Source organism: Panthera tigris, chromosome C1, assembly GCF_018350195.1.
Source record: "Panthera tigris isolate Pti1 chromosome C1, P.tigris_Pti1_mat1.1, whole genome shotgun sequence".
In the NCBI taxonomy this organism is placed as follows: Eukaryota; Metazoa; Chordata; class Mammalia; order Carnivora; family Felidae; genus Panthera; species Panthera tigris.
This window is the reverse complement of record NC_056667.1, coordinates 190424072-190439673: the sequence shown is the minus strand read 5'-3', so window position 1 is coordinate 190439673 and position 15602 is coordinate 190424072. Positions and strand designations below refer to the sequence as shown.

The 15602-nt window shown below is 40.9% G+C and overlaps 1 protein-coding gene across 15 annotated transcripts in view; it reads right to left on the bottom strand.

The window, feature by feature from the left end:
- The window catches only part of ADAM23 (ADAM metallopeptidase domain 23), a 318624-nt gene that overhangs the window by 144239 nt on the left and 158783 nt on the right, over nucleotides 1–15602 (bottom strand). For all 15 annotated transcript variants that reach the window (XM_042995172.1, XM_042995171.1, XM_042995173.1 and 12 more), the window contains one exon: nucleotides 6213–6289. In XM_042995172.1, coding sequence (XP_042851106.1) covers nucleotides 6213–6289 — 77 coding nt within the window. The remainder of the gene's footprint in view (nucleotides 1–6212; nucleotides 6290–15602) is intronic.

The following is a 15602-nucleotide window of genomic DNA, read 5'->3' as shown; positions in this document are numbered from 1 at the left end:
GCTAGCACTGGCACACTTGGCCCAGCCGATCTCGGTTCAGAAGTCCTGCAAATTTACAAGCCAAGATGGAAGACCGTAACAGCTCATCTCAGCTAGAGTACAGGCCGTCTGCTGTACCCTCTTCTCCAGCCACAGTTCCTAACTCCTGGTCCTACTCACTCGCAGAAGGCAAATGGCACAGGAGGAGGCCTGTCTCTGCTCCCCACGTTCCTTGTTACAAACCAAATTGAAGTTCGTATCTCCAAATCTGCAGAGCTGAAAGAGACTAAATTTCCCACTTAGAATCCAATGAGTCCAAACAAAGAGATCGCCTTCCATCTGCTCCTTGACACTTCCAGCTTCGTTGAGTGATGGGTTCACCAGTTCTCACTCCCTCCCAACAGGAATCTGGTGCTTTCCTACTCCCACACCTTTACTCCACCACCTTCCTGCGTGCAATGAGATTTTCTCCCTCCCACATCTTCCCAAGTGAAAAGCGTGTGTCGCAGACTCTGCCCTGTCCCACCCGTGGGCCCTCAGCAGCCACGTCAACACGTGGCAGGAAGCTGATTGGGAAGACCTAGGTTCCTGGCCTCTGGGCATTTTTCTGTCTCCAAGAGGAGGCAGCGGAAGTACTCACGAGTTATTGCCCCCAGACAGAACCAGCCCTCGACCAACAACAGACTGGCAGTTGGTGGACAAAACCCCAGCTTCCTCATCACTCAGTTGGATGACATTCTGAAGAAGAATCCACCCAACGCCCAAGGTTCCTCAGCAGGAATGAGCCCCAGTGGGAAATCGCATTTTTTTCGGCTTCCTTTCTCTTCCACGTCTCACTTCCTTACACCCTGAAGGTATTTCCTGGAATCCTTACCTCAGGGTCTACCATTAAGCATCTGACTTCAGCTCAGGTCATGATCTCGTGGTTCATGAGTCTGAGCTCCACGTCAGGCTCTGCACTGACAGTGCAGAGTCTAGCTGGGATTCCCTCTCCCTCTCTCTTTGCCCCTCCCCCACTTGCATGTGCTCTCTCTCTCTCTCTCTCTCTCTCTCTCAAAATAAATAAACCTTAAAAAAAACTGCTGTGAAAAAAAAAATGGAGCCCCTGGGTGGCTCAGTTGGTTAAGCATCTGACTCTTGGTTTCTGCTCAAATCATGATCTCATGGTTTGTGAGTTCGAACCCTGCATCAGGCTCTATGCTGACAATGTGAAGCCTGCTTGGGATTTTCTGTTTCCCTCTCTCTCTCTGCCCTTCCCCTGTTCTCTCTCTCTTTCTGTCTCTCAAAATAAATAAATAAACATTAAAAAAACAAAAACAAAACAAAAAACAAAGAAAATTGCCCAAGGTCACATGGCTAGTAAATGATAGTCCCCAGACTCAAACCCGTGTCTATATGATTCCAGAACTGTGATCTCAACCATTATGCAGCTCTGGTCACTCTTACTCCCTATAAACAATTATTGAACACACCAGCAAATCTAATTGATAGGTAATATGGACTTTGGCATGATTCCAATCACACGTATGGAGGAGACAATCACTGGACTCTAGGACTTCCAAGGATCAATACACGTTAAGCATTCAATCTGGTAAGCTTTTTAAAACATTCTTAACTTGGAAAAAGTTATCCTAGAAGAAAAACAAAACAAAATTGAAAAAGGAAGTATCCTAAAAGGATAATGACCAAAAGTCCTCTGAGGCCACAACTAGGATTCTTGGCTAAATGAAATGTAACTCCAGTAGTGTGACATCCATGCTTGCTGCCCTCCGATAGCTTCCCATCAAACACATCTCCACAGATGACGGCCCTTCACGATTTGGCTTCATGGCTTCCTCTCTGACCTCATCTCCTCAGTCTACCCCCACTGCACTTAATGCCCCCACTGTCCTCAGCCTTCCAGCTTCGGTGGTGGCTCATCTTTGACAATCAGGTTTCAGCTCACTGTTCCTCCTCTGACAGACCTTCTGGCTTCTGTGACATCCAAATCATGTTGGCCACCCCTACCTGCAGTCCCCGTGATCACATGTGATCTAGCTTTATTTAGTGAACAAAGCTCCATGGCCGGAAGCAGGGACCCCGCCCATCCTATTCTCAGCGGCTTCAGCACCCACAGGAGTCCCAGGCAGACAACAGATGCTTGCTCAACACTTGCTGAACAAACCAATAAAACACACATCTCTGCCATGAGATGCCTCAGTAAGCCAAGGCCTCGCTTTTTCAATCTATAAAAGCACAGACTCAAAAACACTCTCCTCTCAGGAACCCACATTGGAGTAGTCTTCACAAGCTGGCAGTCCAGGCCCGATGAGCTCATTCACCACTTAGATTCTGCGGCCACCACTTTGATTAGTTTATGTTGATATCTTTATGCTTTTATTCCTTCCCCGAGCCCATGAACTTGCCACGTACCTTTTCCCTTTTCCATGCTCTGACACTTCAAATTGTTGTAAGTAGTGTGGTGATGACCACTCCATGGTGGAAATGGAGATCCCTCCTTCCTCAAAAGCTCTTCTGATTCCTCCATGACTGATCAAAAAATTCTCTTTAATTTATTCTAACATGAATCACACTTTTTAGTTAATCCCAGCCATTGAAAGTCATTTAAATTAGCGACCCACCTTGGCCTGCACACGTCATACCCTGACACAATTCCCTCGCATCTCTAAGTCATACCCATAGCGCATACTCAAAGCTGCATCAGAAGGCTCGAGACTCTGCACGGGGGAGATACTGCACGAGTACAGCTCTCATGGCCTCCCTCCCACTGATTTACTTTTCCCCGTATAAAGAGACCTCCAGTTATTCCCAGTCCAGTCCCGAAGCCTCCTCCTGACATCATTTCCCTCCTTGGCCAGGCTGGATCTTGGTACTTAACCACCCGTTATTGACCAGCATTCAAAGAGCTGTGCTTCCACTCTTCCTCACCTGTGCTACCACCAGAAAATCTGAACCCTGATCCATGCTACAATCTGCCTCCCCTCCTACCCTCACATGCTGCAATGATGCAGCACCCCAGGTTAAGGAAAACAAAACAGAACACCATCGGGAAGAACGACTCAAAGATTGACACGTAACACATGATTGATATCTAATGACAATCGCTCACACATTCTTTAACATGACCTTGGTAAGCTTCCTCACCCATTCCTCCCAGCGATGAGCCTAAATTTTTGTCATTTTCCTCAAGCCCAACCCACCCCTCCTCTCTATCCCAATTCCTATGGCAGATAATGCTGTCCCCAAGAAGGAACTCTCCAGAGAGGCATTTTCTGAATGTCACCCCTTCACCTGCAAACCAATCTCTACCTGCACACGCCCATAAGTTGGGAATGAACTGTCCCTCCTGGTTCACAACTACACGCTGCCCTTGTGCTACTGGTCTCACTCCCTTTTGTCCTCACTCAGATCTGGCTCCATAAATTATCTCCTGTCTCTTCTGTATCTTTACCTCTCCCTCTTTCCAGCTCCATTGCTCAGCCTATCAACTTGCTGTGTTACCCCTACCAGCCCGTCCCTTGATCCCAGTGTCTTCGTCTAGCCACTGCTCTCGTTCTCTTTTCCTCTCACCCAGACCTCCTCGGTGGGCCCTTGCTGTCCCCACATCACCTCCTCTCAGTCCTTTCCAGCCAGTCGTAACCTAGCTTCTGCCCCCAAAGCTTCACTGAAACTACTGTCTTCAGACCAGTGAATACTTAATGGATAAATACAGAGGGTAATCTTGGCTCCTTATCTCATTAGATCCTTTTCATGTAAGGCTATAAATCACATCTTCCTGTTCTGAAACTCTCAATTTAATCATTGTCCCGATTCTCCCCCCATTTCTCTGAACACTCACTCTCTGTCCCTTCGTGGATTCCTCTTCCTCTCCTCAACTCTTAACTGTCTTTCCAGCTTATGTTCTCATTCTACCTACCTTCCCTGGGCAATCTCATTCACAACCATGCTTGTCATTAACATTATATGGAAATAACTCTCTACTATCTCCAGCCCCCATCTCTTCCCTGAGCTTCAGATTGTTATTTCCACCTACCTCCTAGGCATGGCCCCATATATGTCCCAAACCTTTCAAATAAATTATGTCTATTCTGACTTCAGATCCTTTTCACCATTTAAAGAGTTGTTCCCTGTGCTGCCCATTTCTGCTGGATACCTTCCACCTAGCTATCTGATCAAGGCACCTATTAACTTTAACTCTTCTTTCTGCCTTGTCATCCATATCAAAGCAATCCTGAAGATTTTTATCAACTGAAGATTTCTTGAGAGCATTCCCTCTCCATGCCTCTGGGCACTTCTTAAGAACAGAACTTCAGTTTATTCCCTTACTTTATTTTTCAGACTCTAGAGGATAACAGCCAAGCTCTTAAGCATGACAGACGAGATCTTGCATGAGTTGAGCTGTCCCTGGGCCTACCTATTCTGACTCATCTCCCTCTGCCTCAACCTTGTAATTTACCATGAAGTTCAATAAAAGTCTCATGCTTCCTTAACATGTCCCACAGCTGCATGTGCCTGGCTCCTTAGCACACACTAAGAATTGTCTAGACACAATTCTCCATTTCCTCTTCCTCTCCTATTCCTCTCCCCAACAACTCTCCTCCTCACTAGCACCTGTCTTAGAAGATTCAGCTCAACTGTCACCATTTCCAGGATGCCTTTCCACACTGTTCCCGCCTGAAGAGCTGCCTTTTTGGTGCTACCACAGAACTCCACGTTTATCTCTAGCACAGCAAATTTCACACTCTTCTAAAATTGTATATTTACCTATCAACATTTCTGGACTAAACAAGAAGCTCCTCAAGGCAAGGGCCACTCACAGTAGGTGCTCAACTTGGTTACTCTGCATGTTAAATATTACTGGTAAATGATTTTCTCGTGTGTTTTCAGATCTCTAAGTCCACTGGAGACTTCTTCAGTCATTCGATTGGGAGGCTCTGTCGTGGCCGTGACATGTCGCGGCCGTTTTAATGTTCAAAATACATGGCAATGTCAGTTGCTATGACCACCCTTCAGTTTGGAATGACAGTCTCCATTGCAGTAAGAGTTAAAGGAACAGAGGACCTTAAACAAACTAAAATTAGCCATGCTTCGCTACTCAACACAGTCTAAGAGTTGGCAAGACAAATCTCCTAGGCAGGGACAGTGCTGACACAGCGGGGTGAAAAGGCACTCAACCAATGCTCAGCAGACTCAAAGAAGAAAACCCGCAACAGCTTTACCACCGGAAACTGAGTTCTGCTGATTCATTCTGACTTAAAGCTGCAACAAAACTTGAGTAAGGAACACCCAAGCTGACTCTGCGTTTTATTTTGTTGTTTTTTTTTTCTGCCGAGCTCACAGAATTTGGCATATAAGAAATCTAATAGTTGTTCTATATATTCCTTTGCAATTTCTCAGATATTGACTGCGGCTGCCTACATTACAGTGTCTGATGGCCTTATGTGGTACCTTTCTGGCAAAGATTCAGTTCTGGTCAAGATACTGAGGAGAATTTAAAATACTCACTGGAGCTCCTGGTTCCCTCAGCTGAAGAGAACCATACAGGAAATCTCCTTCACCCAAGAAAGGCTCACTGCTAGCTCAATTAGAGGCTGAAGAGGCCTGCTTCAGTAAATAGCGCTTGCTCATGCTTTGTACAAAGATATCTGTACAATTGGTTCCAACTTGGGAAACGGCATTTAAATATCAACATAAACACATGCTCAGAGAAAAACTGGGTGGATTTTCATCAGGACCAATCTCTAAAAACCTGTATTAGAGAAAATTACAAAGGAAGAACCTTCTCAAAATAGGTATCGCAAGTCATGATTTTCTTTGTTCTTCATATAGAAGTCATGTGAATTGCATAATGAAAAGTAAAATGGAAATTTCTAGACTGAAGTCTAATTATACTTGAGTCAGTAATTCATCACGTTTCCTATATATAGTAATGACCATAGTTAACACTGATTAACTAGCATTACTTCAAAGACTTATTCCATTTAAAATCATAATATGTAAGTACTCTACTGGAGATATTTAACAAGTTAGATGTTAAATGCCTTCTCTTTCAGGAAAAGAAAAAAAGACAGACTTCACTTCAGACTTTTATATTTTTCTTTAAGTGCAATATGACATAGTCAGCTAAAAAATATCAATTGCTTCAACAACAGACACTATTTTGACTAAACCATTATCATGAAGTAAAGTTTTATTGCACTTGCTTCTTAACAGGATTATAACCAAACACTTACTTGTTCAGTGTGAGGTCAAGAATGAATTTGGAGCCAAAGGCTTCAATCTGGAAGCTTGCCTGGGCCAGATGGACAGCCTATGGATTCAAAGAGACAGAAACAAACTTAGCTTACCTTCCTGTCTTTAAAGCTGATTAGATTGGTAGCAATGATATTAAATAAGAAAAACATTTTTATGGATTGATGCACTTCTTTATGGATCCCTGTGTAACAATCCATTTCTTTAAAAGGATACTAGGTGCATTGTCATGGCTTTACTTGGAAGACATAAACACCTGTGTAGCACGGAACTAATAAAAGACAATCGGTCCTTTAAAATGAACCCATTGTGATCAAAATCAAGAGCATATTCAGCTGGACTTTCAAAGTGACTGCGATGAATTATGCAAACGTCTGACTAATTAAGGCTGGATTTCAGCCTATTTTGCGCACAAAGCTAACCAATTCTTTCTGCACACCTAAGTGAAAACTCATGTCAGCACTCTGTTCTTCATCAGATACTAGAACTTTCTATAAATGATCTATCAGCAGAATGTGGCAGTAAAATGCGAACCCACAACCTTTTAACTTCAGAAAGCACTTAGACCCATGCCCCTCATGAACCCTCAGAGTGTATGTCCCCCTGAAAAAGTCACACATTTACAAATACTGTCATTACTAGAGCACATGGATGGCTCAGTGGGCTGAGCGTCCAACTCTTGGTTTTGGCTCAGGTCACGATCTCACAGTTCATGAGATTGAGCCCGAAGTCAGGCTCTGCGCTGACAGTGAGAAGCCTGCTTGGGATTCTCTCTCTCCCTCTTTCTCTGCCCCTCCCCTGATGGTATGCATGTTCTCTCTCTCAAAAAATAAATAAATAAATAAATAAATACACCTAAAGAAAAAAGAACAAATACTGTCGTTACTGTGCCTTAACTCAAAATACAACAATAATCCCATCTAAACAGGAGTCATATGTACTAGGGGTTAAAGATTAGTTTAGCTCACAGAATTATCTCGAAAAATGTAAGTTAACAAATCAATGGAGTTTTGTTAAAGTCTTACCCAAGATAAAATTCTCCTCTATCCTTCCATCAAGAAAAAAAAATTTTTTAAAGACAAGAATAAATGCAACATCTATACTCCCTTCCCTTCCCTTCCCTTCCCTTCCCTGCTTGAAAACATCCTTCCTACAAACTCCATTCTTCAGGCACGGTGGTGTCACAAACCATCTGTGAAGTGCTACCTGCATGGCAACCAGACACTGTATCCTCCTGCTCTGGTACTTTCCCCTTCTCCCCTCCCCGACCCCTCCCGGCAATACCACCCATGCTCCTCTCTGTCTTCATCCTACCCTACTCATCCTTCAAGGGCAGCCCAACTGCATTACTTTCCACGAAGCCCTCCTTCACACGCAGGTTGGAAGTGAACCCTTCATCCTCAGGGCTCCAGGAACACTTCATCTGCTTCTACTCTGCACCATGATGTGGGCTCACTTTCCATCCCAGCCTGGACAACTTGTATCACAAGGGTATTGCAAACAGTTGGAGATTACTGGCCCTTCCTCAAAACATATGAACTTCTAAGCCAAATATTTATTGTCAGGACTATTTTGCCACGCCAAACCCATAAAATACTATAAACCATAACTTCTACTTCCAGTCAAGCACAACTGCTAACCGCATAATCACTACAATAATCAAAACATAGGGTGCCTAAGTGGCTCAATCGGTTAAGCATCCGTCCAACTTCAGCTTGGGTCATGATCTCACAGTTCGTGAGTTCAAGCCCTGCATCAGGCTCTGTGCTGACAGCTCAGAGCCTGGAGCCTGCTTTGGATTCTGTGTTTTCCTCTCTCTCTGCCCCTCCCCGACTCATGCTTGCACTCTCTCTCTCTCTCTCTCTCTCTCTCTCTCAAAAATAAATAAATATTTAAAAAATTAAAAATAATAATCAAAACATGAAATAAAAATGAAATTAATAAGTATTAAATTTGAAATACAAAGCAATGAGAAACAAGGAGCCCAAATACCTAACACCTTGGCACAACTCGCCAAACCCCCAACAACCATGCAGAATACGGTCATCATATTTGATTCGGGCTCTTCCTGCATCCAGATGACTACATGACAGAGAAAGAAATTCCTGTCTTGTTAACTGAGGTCTCGGTCATCTACATCAGAACCTTCATCTCCTGACATAAATACCATATTCTTCTTATTCTAAATTCATTCTGTGTCTTGAAGCATTAATTTTTGCATGAAGATTTTGATGAATAATGCATACAAGGGAAATTTTTTCATTTCTGGGTCCCAAAAGTTTAAAGGAAAAAAACAACTTTCTTCTTGAGAATAAGATAGGCTCTTAATACATGCACCCCAATGTTTACAGCAGTGTTATCAACAATAGCCAAAGTATGGAAAGAGCCCAAATGTCCATCAACTAATGAACGGATAAAAAAGATGTGGTTTATATATACAATGGAATACTACTTGGCAAACAAAAAGAATGAAATCTTGCCATTTGCAACAGCATGGATGCAACTAAGAGTGTATTATGCTAAGTGAAATAAGTCAGAGAAAGACAAATATCATGTGATTTCACTCATATGTGGAATTTAAGAAACAAAACATATGAACATAAGGGAAGGGAAGCAAAAATAATATAAAGACAGAGAGGGAGGGGCGTCCGTGTCGCTCAGTCGGTTAAGCCTCCGACTTCAACTCAGGTCACGATTTCATGGCTCCTGAGTTCGAGCCCAGCGTCGGGCTCTATGCTGACAGCTCGGAGCCTGGGGCCTGCTTTGGATTCTGTGTCTCCCTCTTTCTCTGCCCTTCTCCCACTCATGCTCTGACTGTCTCTCTCAAAAATAAATAAACATTAAAAAAATTTTTCTTTTAAAAAAAACAGAGAGGGAGGCAAACCATAAGAGACTTTTAAATACAAAGAACAAACTGAGTGTTGCTCCAGGGGAGGTGATTGGGGGATGGGCTAAATGGGCAAGGGGAATTAAGGAGGACCCTTTTTGGGATGAGCACTGGGTGTTATAAGTAAGTGATGAATCATTAAATTCTATTCCTGAAATCACTATTACACTATATGTTAACTAAGTTGGATTTAAATTTACAAAAAGATAGGCCCTTAAGCATATTTTCTATTAAGAATATTAAATAGAGAGAAGAGTTCATTAATGCCACCCTGGCCTAAAAAGGGTGATAAATTACTGCCTTAAGCAACTTAAAAGAACCTGACATTAACCACTGAAAGGCTCATCTTACAGCAAATAAGCAACGAGACAAGTACAAACCCCAACAGAAGCCTGTTGTACGATAAGGTAGCTGGTAATAACTGCTTACCCCATTTTATAGCCTTGTTGGGAGTTCTAGGATTAAATAAACTTATACTGAGTCAATGTGATAAGATTCAGTTTAACAGAATTTAATGAAAGAGCGGGCAAATAATATTACTATTGGGATTTTCCTTTTTTTTTTTTTTTTATTCATTCACTCTCCACACAGGTGTTGAGTCTCACTGTGTGCATAAGGATGACTGGAACACAGCCCCTCCCCTCCAGGGAGACCTGCCAGCCTCGGTGGGTCTAAGGTGCCACAGGGACCAAGACTTCACTGACCAGGTGCAGTTTGAACAAAATTCCAAAAGATGAAAAAGAATCCACCTGCCAGATGAAGAGAAGACATTCAGGGCATGGGGGAAAACATTTACAACAATAGAGTAAAAAATGAATATGGAAAAAAAGTTTTTTTACTTTTTAAAAAATTAATATGTCCTATAAAAAAAACAGTTTTGGGGGAGGGGGCGTCTGGGTGGCTCAGTTGGTTAAGCGTCCAACTCTTGATCTCCGCTCATGTCATGATCTGATGGTTGGTGAGTTCAAGCCCTGTGTCGGGCTCTGCGATGACAGTGCGGAGCGTGCTTGGGATTCCGCCTCTCCCTCTCTCTGCCCCTCCCCTGCTCACTCTCTCTCCCTGTCTCTCTCTCAAAATAAGTAAACTTAAAAAACAAACAAACAGCTTTTGAAGGAAATGTCAAACAATGAATCTGAAAAGGTGCTCCAGAGACTGTGGGGCTTTGTGTGACATGCTCAATGACATGTCTGGTCACACAGACATACCTGTGGCCAAGACAGCAAGCATTCCTCCAAATGTGCCCCCACTTACTCAGCACAGTGCCTGGCACATGCCCAGTCACCACCACCACCATCATCAACGAAGATATTATAACTAAATCATATTGACAGATTACTGTCCACAACTGAAACACTTACAGTGCCATCAACAACATCCCTGTTTCTCCATGGGGAAAGAAAATATCTGATCGTATTACCTTTATCAGTAAGAATGTTTTAACATTTTAACTTATTTTAATGCAAAGAAGCAGCACATTTTCCTATAAATGATTTAAGATTTCCCCAAGCATTCATTTTCCTTGTACATATATCAAATAGAATTGGTATATTCATCTAATACATTTGTATCCATCTTAAGGAATTTCAATACAATGGTATACATTATTTTTCTTATGTTCCATTTCTCTTTCCATTGTTATACATTCAGCATTTGTACAGAGTACAGATTCTTCTCTATATCGAAATAAGTACCTGACAAATGCTACTTCTCCCCTATCATTCTGTAATTTCTGCTCCGTCTGAAACATGATTAAAATAGTTTTTAACTACTGGAATCTCTGCTACTCCATATCAACTAACTGATCATTTTTTATGTTACAAAATACTATACAGTTTTGAAAATTGTCCAATTAAACTATGTTTTCAAATCAGGTAAAACAAGTTCTCATCATTATTGTTCTACAAATTACATTTTTGGATATTGTTTTTACTTCATAGTAACCCCCTTCTTTCAAATGACAGAAACATCAGAAGAATGGCCAAGATGAGTAGAAGGTTTTATAACACATGACTTTTTTTACAAAGAAGGAACCATACAGTGAGGTTTAGAAATGTGTTCAGTAATACAAAATTGGATCACAGATATACTTTAGAGAAAAGTTCATGAACCACACATAAGGTCGTAATGGATTATTTCTCCTTTGGGATATTTGTTAAACAGACTTGATGATTAACACTTGTTTTTACAAGGACAGTCACTATAAAAGCAGTGTGAAAGAATGCAGGGTTTTACAGTCAAAGAGCATCATTTCACGACAAGAATAAGCATAGCCCTGGGCTCAGAATTACACCCTGAAGGACTGAAAACAGCTGTTGCCTAAGCACTTCGATATTTTTCTTTTGACTCAGAATCTGGAACAGTGAAATTACAGGAACTCTATAAACAAAAAACAACTAAACTCAATTATATACACAAACCTCCTTCACTGAAGAACAATTTACACATTTAACAATGTGCTTTTGTATTTCTAGGGTTTTTTTTTTCTTTTTAGTAGATGGCACCTAATGGTATCGTATTAAATAACTTTGGAAGACTGTCAGGTTCCTCAGTGAAGACTGGTTTTGCGTCTTAAGACTGGTTTTGCGTCTTAGCGAGCTATGTTATGATATTGAGCAATCATGTACATTACATAAGCTGAAGATACATAGTTACGTTTTCTTGGGACTTATATTCTAGAACAGTTAACATTAATATGGACATGACGACAAGAGAAAAAGATGACTCTCTCGACTTCTAGAATAGAAATCAGACATTTCCAGAGTATGTATGTTTTCATGCAAAAATGCCTCACACATAATGAGTATTCAATCAATATTCTTCACTACTTGGCAAGGACTCGTACACATAACTGAAACTAAATATAGGAAGTGGAAAGTTTAAACTTTCCCTGAATTCAGAAAATATTTTGAGACTGAATGTCATAATTCAGTAGAAAGGGAGCTACTTGAATTGAGGTCTCTACACTGTCCATCACAGCATCCTCTGAGCGGGTAATGTACTTTAATATGCTCTGTAATGTATATGGTTTGGGAAACAGAAGAAAGTTTGGAAGAAGTTACCCTGCTCTTAAGATATATTCAGTTTATTTAGCGAAACACTCACTGAAGTAATGAAGAAAACCTGTCTGGAGCGGCATATCAGTAAGACAAACAAATGCTTTCCAAATGGCCTGCAGAAGCCCTGGAAAGTATGAAGCAGTCCCGAGCAGAGAGCTGTGGGATAATTCCAGCTCTGTTTCCTAAAGAAGAGAGCTGTGGGCTTCTAGGAAAGAAGGTGCTAGAGAAATCAAAATGTTGTAATTAGAGTTAGAACCCAGGAACCCAGGATCAATAAACTGTCTTTTCTACTGCAAAGAATCATGGAAAGAGTAAAACAGCTAAATAGCTGATTACTAGTGACACTGGAGGTAATTTCTTTCTTATTTTTATGTCCCTCATTGCCATAATATTGCTCGTCCTATGTTCACGAAAATGTTATATTCATAGCGAGTGTGGGTCTGCATCTGCGTGTATTAACTATAAGCTTTTCAGGGCACCTGAGTGGCTCAGTCGTTAAGCATCTGACTCTAGATTTTGGCTCAGGTCATGACCTCACAGTTCGTGAGTTCAAGCCCCACGTCAGGCTCTACGCTGACAGTGCAGAGCCTGCTTGGAATTCTCTCCCTCTCTCTCCTTCTCTTTCTCTTTCTCTCAAAATAAATAAATAAACTTTAAAAAAAACTATAAGTTTTTCAGGAAATATTCTTCTCATCCTTTATGTTTTTGCTTATAGTTTTTTCCCCTACAATCATATCCTACAAGGAGCCTGCTTCATTGTAACGGATTGAGTGGTTGAAGGAAGAAGCTTTGCTATGCAGCCTTGCATCACTGGGTTACACAGAGTGGTTTTCTCTTCTGTGTCACAGGAGGCCCAGAATCCAGCAACCTGAATAATTAAATTCCAATAAGAAATAAACTATCTAGTTTAAATTGGAATACATTTGAGGAAAATACATCACCTTCTTTAGATCACACAGGCTTTTCTGTAAATAACGCATCTGGGTCTATCCCACACACAGCTAAAGAAACACAGAAATCTAGCTTGTGGATCTTTTTCCTGTACAGTGTAAAAACTCAAATATGTAAATATATCTTAGGAGTTTGAATGTTCAAAAGGAAACACTAATAGATCATTTTAACTATAATCTGGTTCCAACCCCTGATCCTAAGTGTGCACACTGGTGATCACCAATGTGATCAAGACTTTTATATAATGAAAATAACAACGCCCTATATTCCTTGTGTTTTAATTATCTCGACCAATCAGAATAATATGGTACCCTGTGCAGTTGACTTAGTAGGCAGACATTGTGATTGCCCTTTTGTAGAAGAAAAACATTTTTAGAAGGCACACAGAAGTTAAATGATTTTTTTTGTTCAAGGTCACACATCAAAGGAAGAAAGATGAAGTGTTGGCTTCAGTTCAGTGAGGAAAAAGTGCCAAGTTATGCCAAAAGTCCTTATCCATCCAACCTCAATGTTTTCTGGTCATTAAAATATAAATAATAATAGCTTACCGACAGGATGAGTATGAGGGAAGTTCCTAGAAAAGTTTGGCCACATAGAAAGAGCTCAATAATTTAGGAAGAAGGGGCAAAGTTGAAGGACAAGGGGGGGGAGAAGAAAACTACATTAATGTTTTGGAAAGGTTATCAGTCAGCTCCACCTTAAAAGTTCCTTCCCAATATAGCTGGCCACCTTCTAGAAAATCCAGTGTGCATTTATCCTCTGCAAAATTCACAAATTTAATATTTTTTATTGCTAATTACCATTAGGCATTATGCTTTGACTTTGTTCAAGTTGTCGTGTCATTATGCTTTGACTTTGTTCAAGTTGCTGTGTCTTTAAAATAATATGAATCATTTTCCTGAGACGTGGAACAGCTGCAAACGTTACATGAAGGCAATTTTGCAAATTAAGGTAATTTGCTGAAAATTCTTCCCAAGATGCATTTAAATAGGTAGCTTGTGGGAGAGAACATTATCATGTTTACTTCTAGCATGTTCCAATTCACAGGATTACTGGTTAACCCATTAGCAAATTTGCATTGAATCCCAACGTTGTGGGAGATACCGTGACAAATGTAAAGATATAGAAGAATTAGTATTTATATGAAAGTTTACAATGTAGTAAGGGGAATGAGATGAGAAACCACAAAGAATAAGAAACTTCAGTTAAATACTTCAGTTAAATAATAATAATGATGAATAGTATCCATAAAGATGCCACATACAACTTAAGCACAATTAATTCCCCAATCTAATGTTAACAATTGTATGGTATGGGTAACAAGTACATTTAAATATAAGGAGCCAGAATCCTGAGGACTGGAGAGGGCTGAGAAAAGCTTACTGGAGAAGTCTTTCTTGGCATTTAAACATAGCTAGAATTCAGGTAGCCCTAAAATTGATTTAACAGGATGAAATTTCAAGGTGTTTCTAAGTGTTTGCTAACAAACAGAGACCTAAGAAACATGCTTTTAAAGTAAAACACAGGATGTCTTCCATTCTGGAACATGAAACTACAGTTTGAATTGTAGTCGGAATCAAAACATGGCAGTTTAATATAAAATAAAGCATTTCACGAGATCAGTAAGTCACGTGAACACACACAAGTCTAAAATATACCAATGTATTTTGTAATCAATCTATCTTTTAGCCTTAAACTAGAAAGCTGGAATCCCAACCTTGATGGATATTACAGAAACAACACCACAACAACAGCAAAGCACACTGTCCTCACAGGCCACAGACTGATCAGCCTCTCCCGGTGACGGAGGCAAGTCATTGCTTGACCTTGTTCCCTTAGCCAACCTAGCCAAGAAAGGTAGAACTTCCATTCTGAAAGAAATCTAGCCAACATTCAACTATCCAGTCTGACAATTCAGAAAAAAAGGATGCCATGTTGAGTTTAACATCTGACCAAATCTTTTCCAAGAGTGTTTTGCTAAATAAACCAGTTTTAAAGAGAATCCACTTTTCATCTTCCTTCTTCTCACCTACTGTCACTCAGTTTGAAGTGCTCTCTAAATCTGATACAGACAAAAGATAGATCCTGAAGAGAAAGAGGAAAAACAGGTATTGATAATCCAAACAGATATTCCAGTTTATAAATCATGAGGTAGTTGCACTAAAAATGTATTTTAAAAAAATTTTTAATGTTTATTTTTAATTTTGAGACAATGCGAGAGACAGAGTGCAAGCAGCAGAGGGAGACACGGAATCTGAAGCGGGCTCCAGGCTCAGGGCTGACAGCTCGACGCAGGGCTCAAACTCACGAACCACGAGATCATGACCTGAGCCGAAGTCGACGCTTAACCGACTGAGCCACTCAGGCGCTCCACTAAAAATGTAGTTTTAATATTCCTCATGGCCAGCCAAAGAAGAGAAGCTAGAAATACCTGGGAGGGGTCTTTTTTTAGCCCTATAGAACCACACTAAGATCTT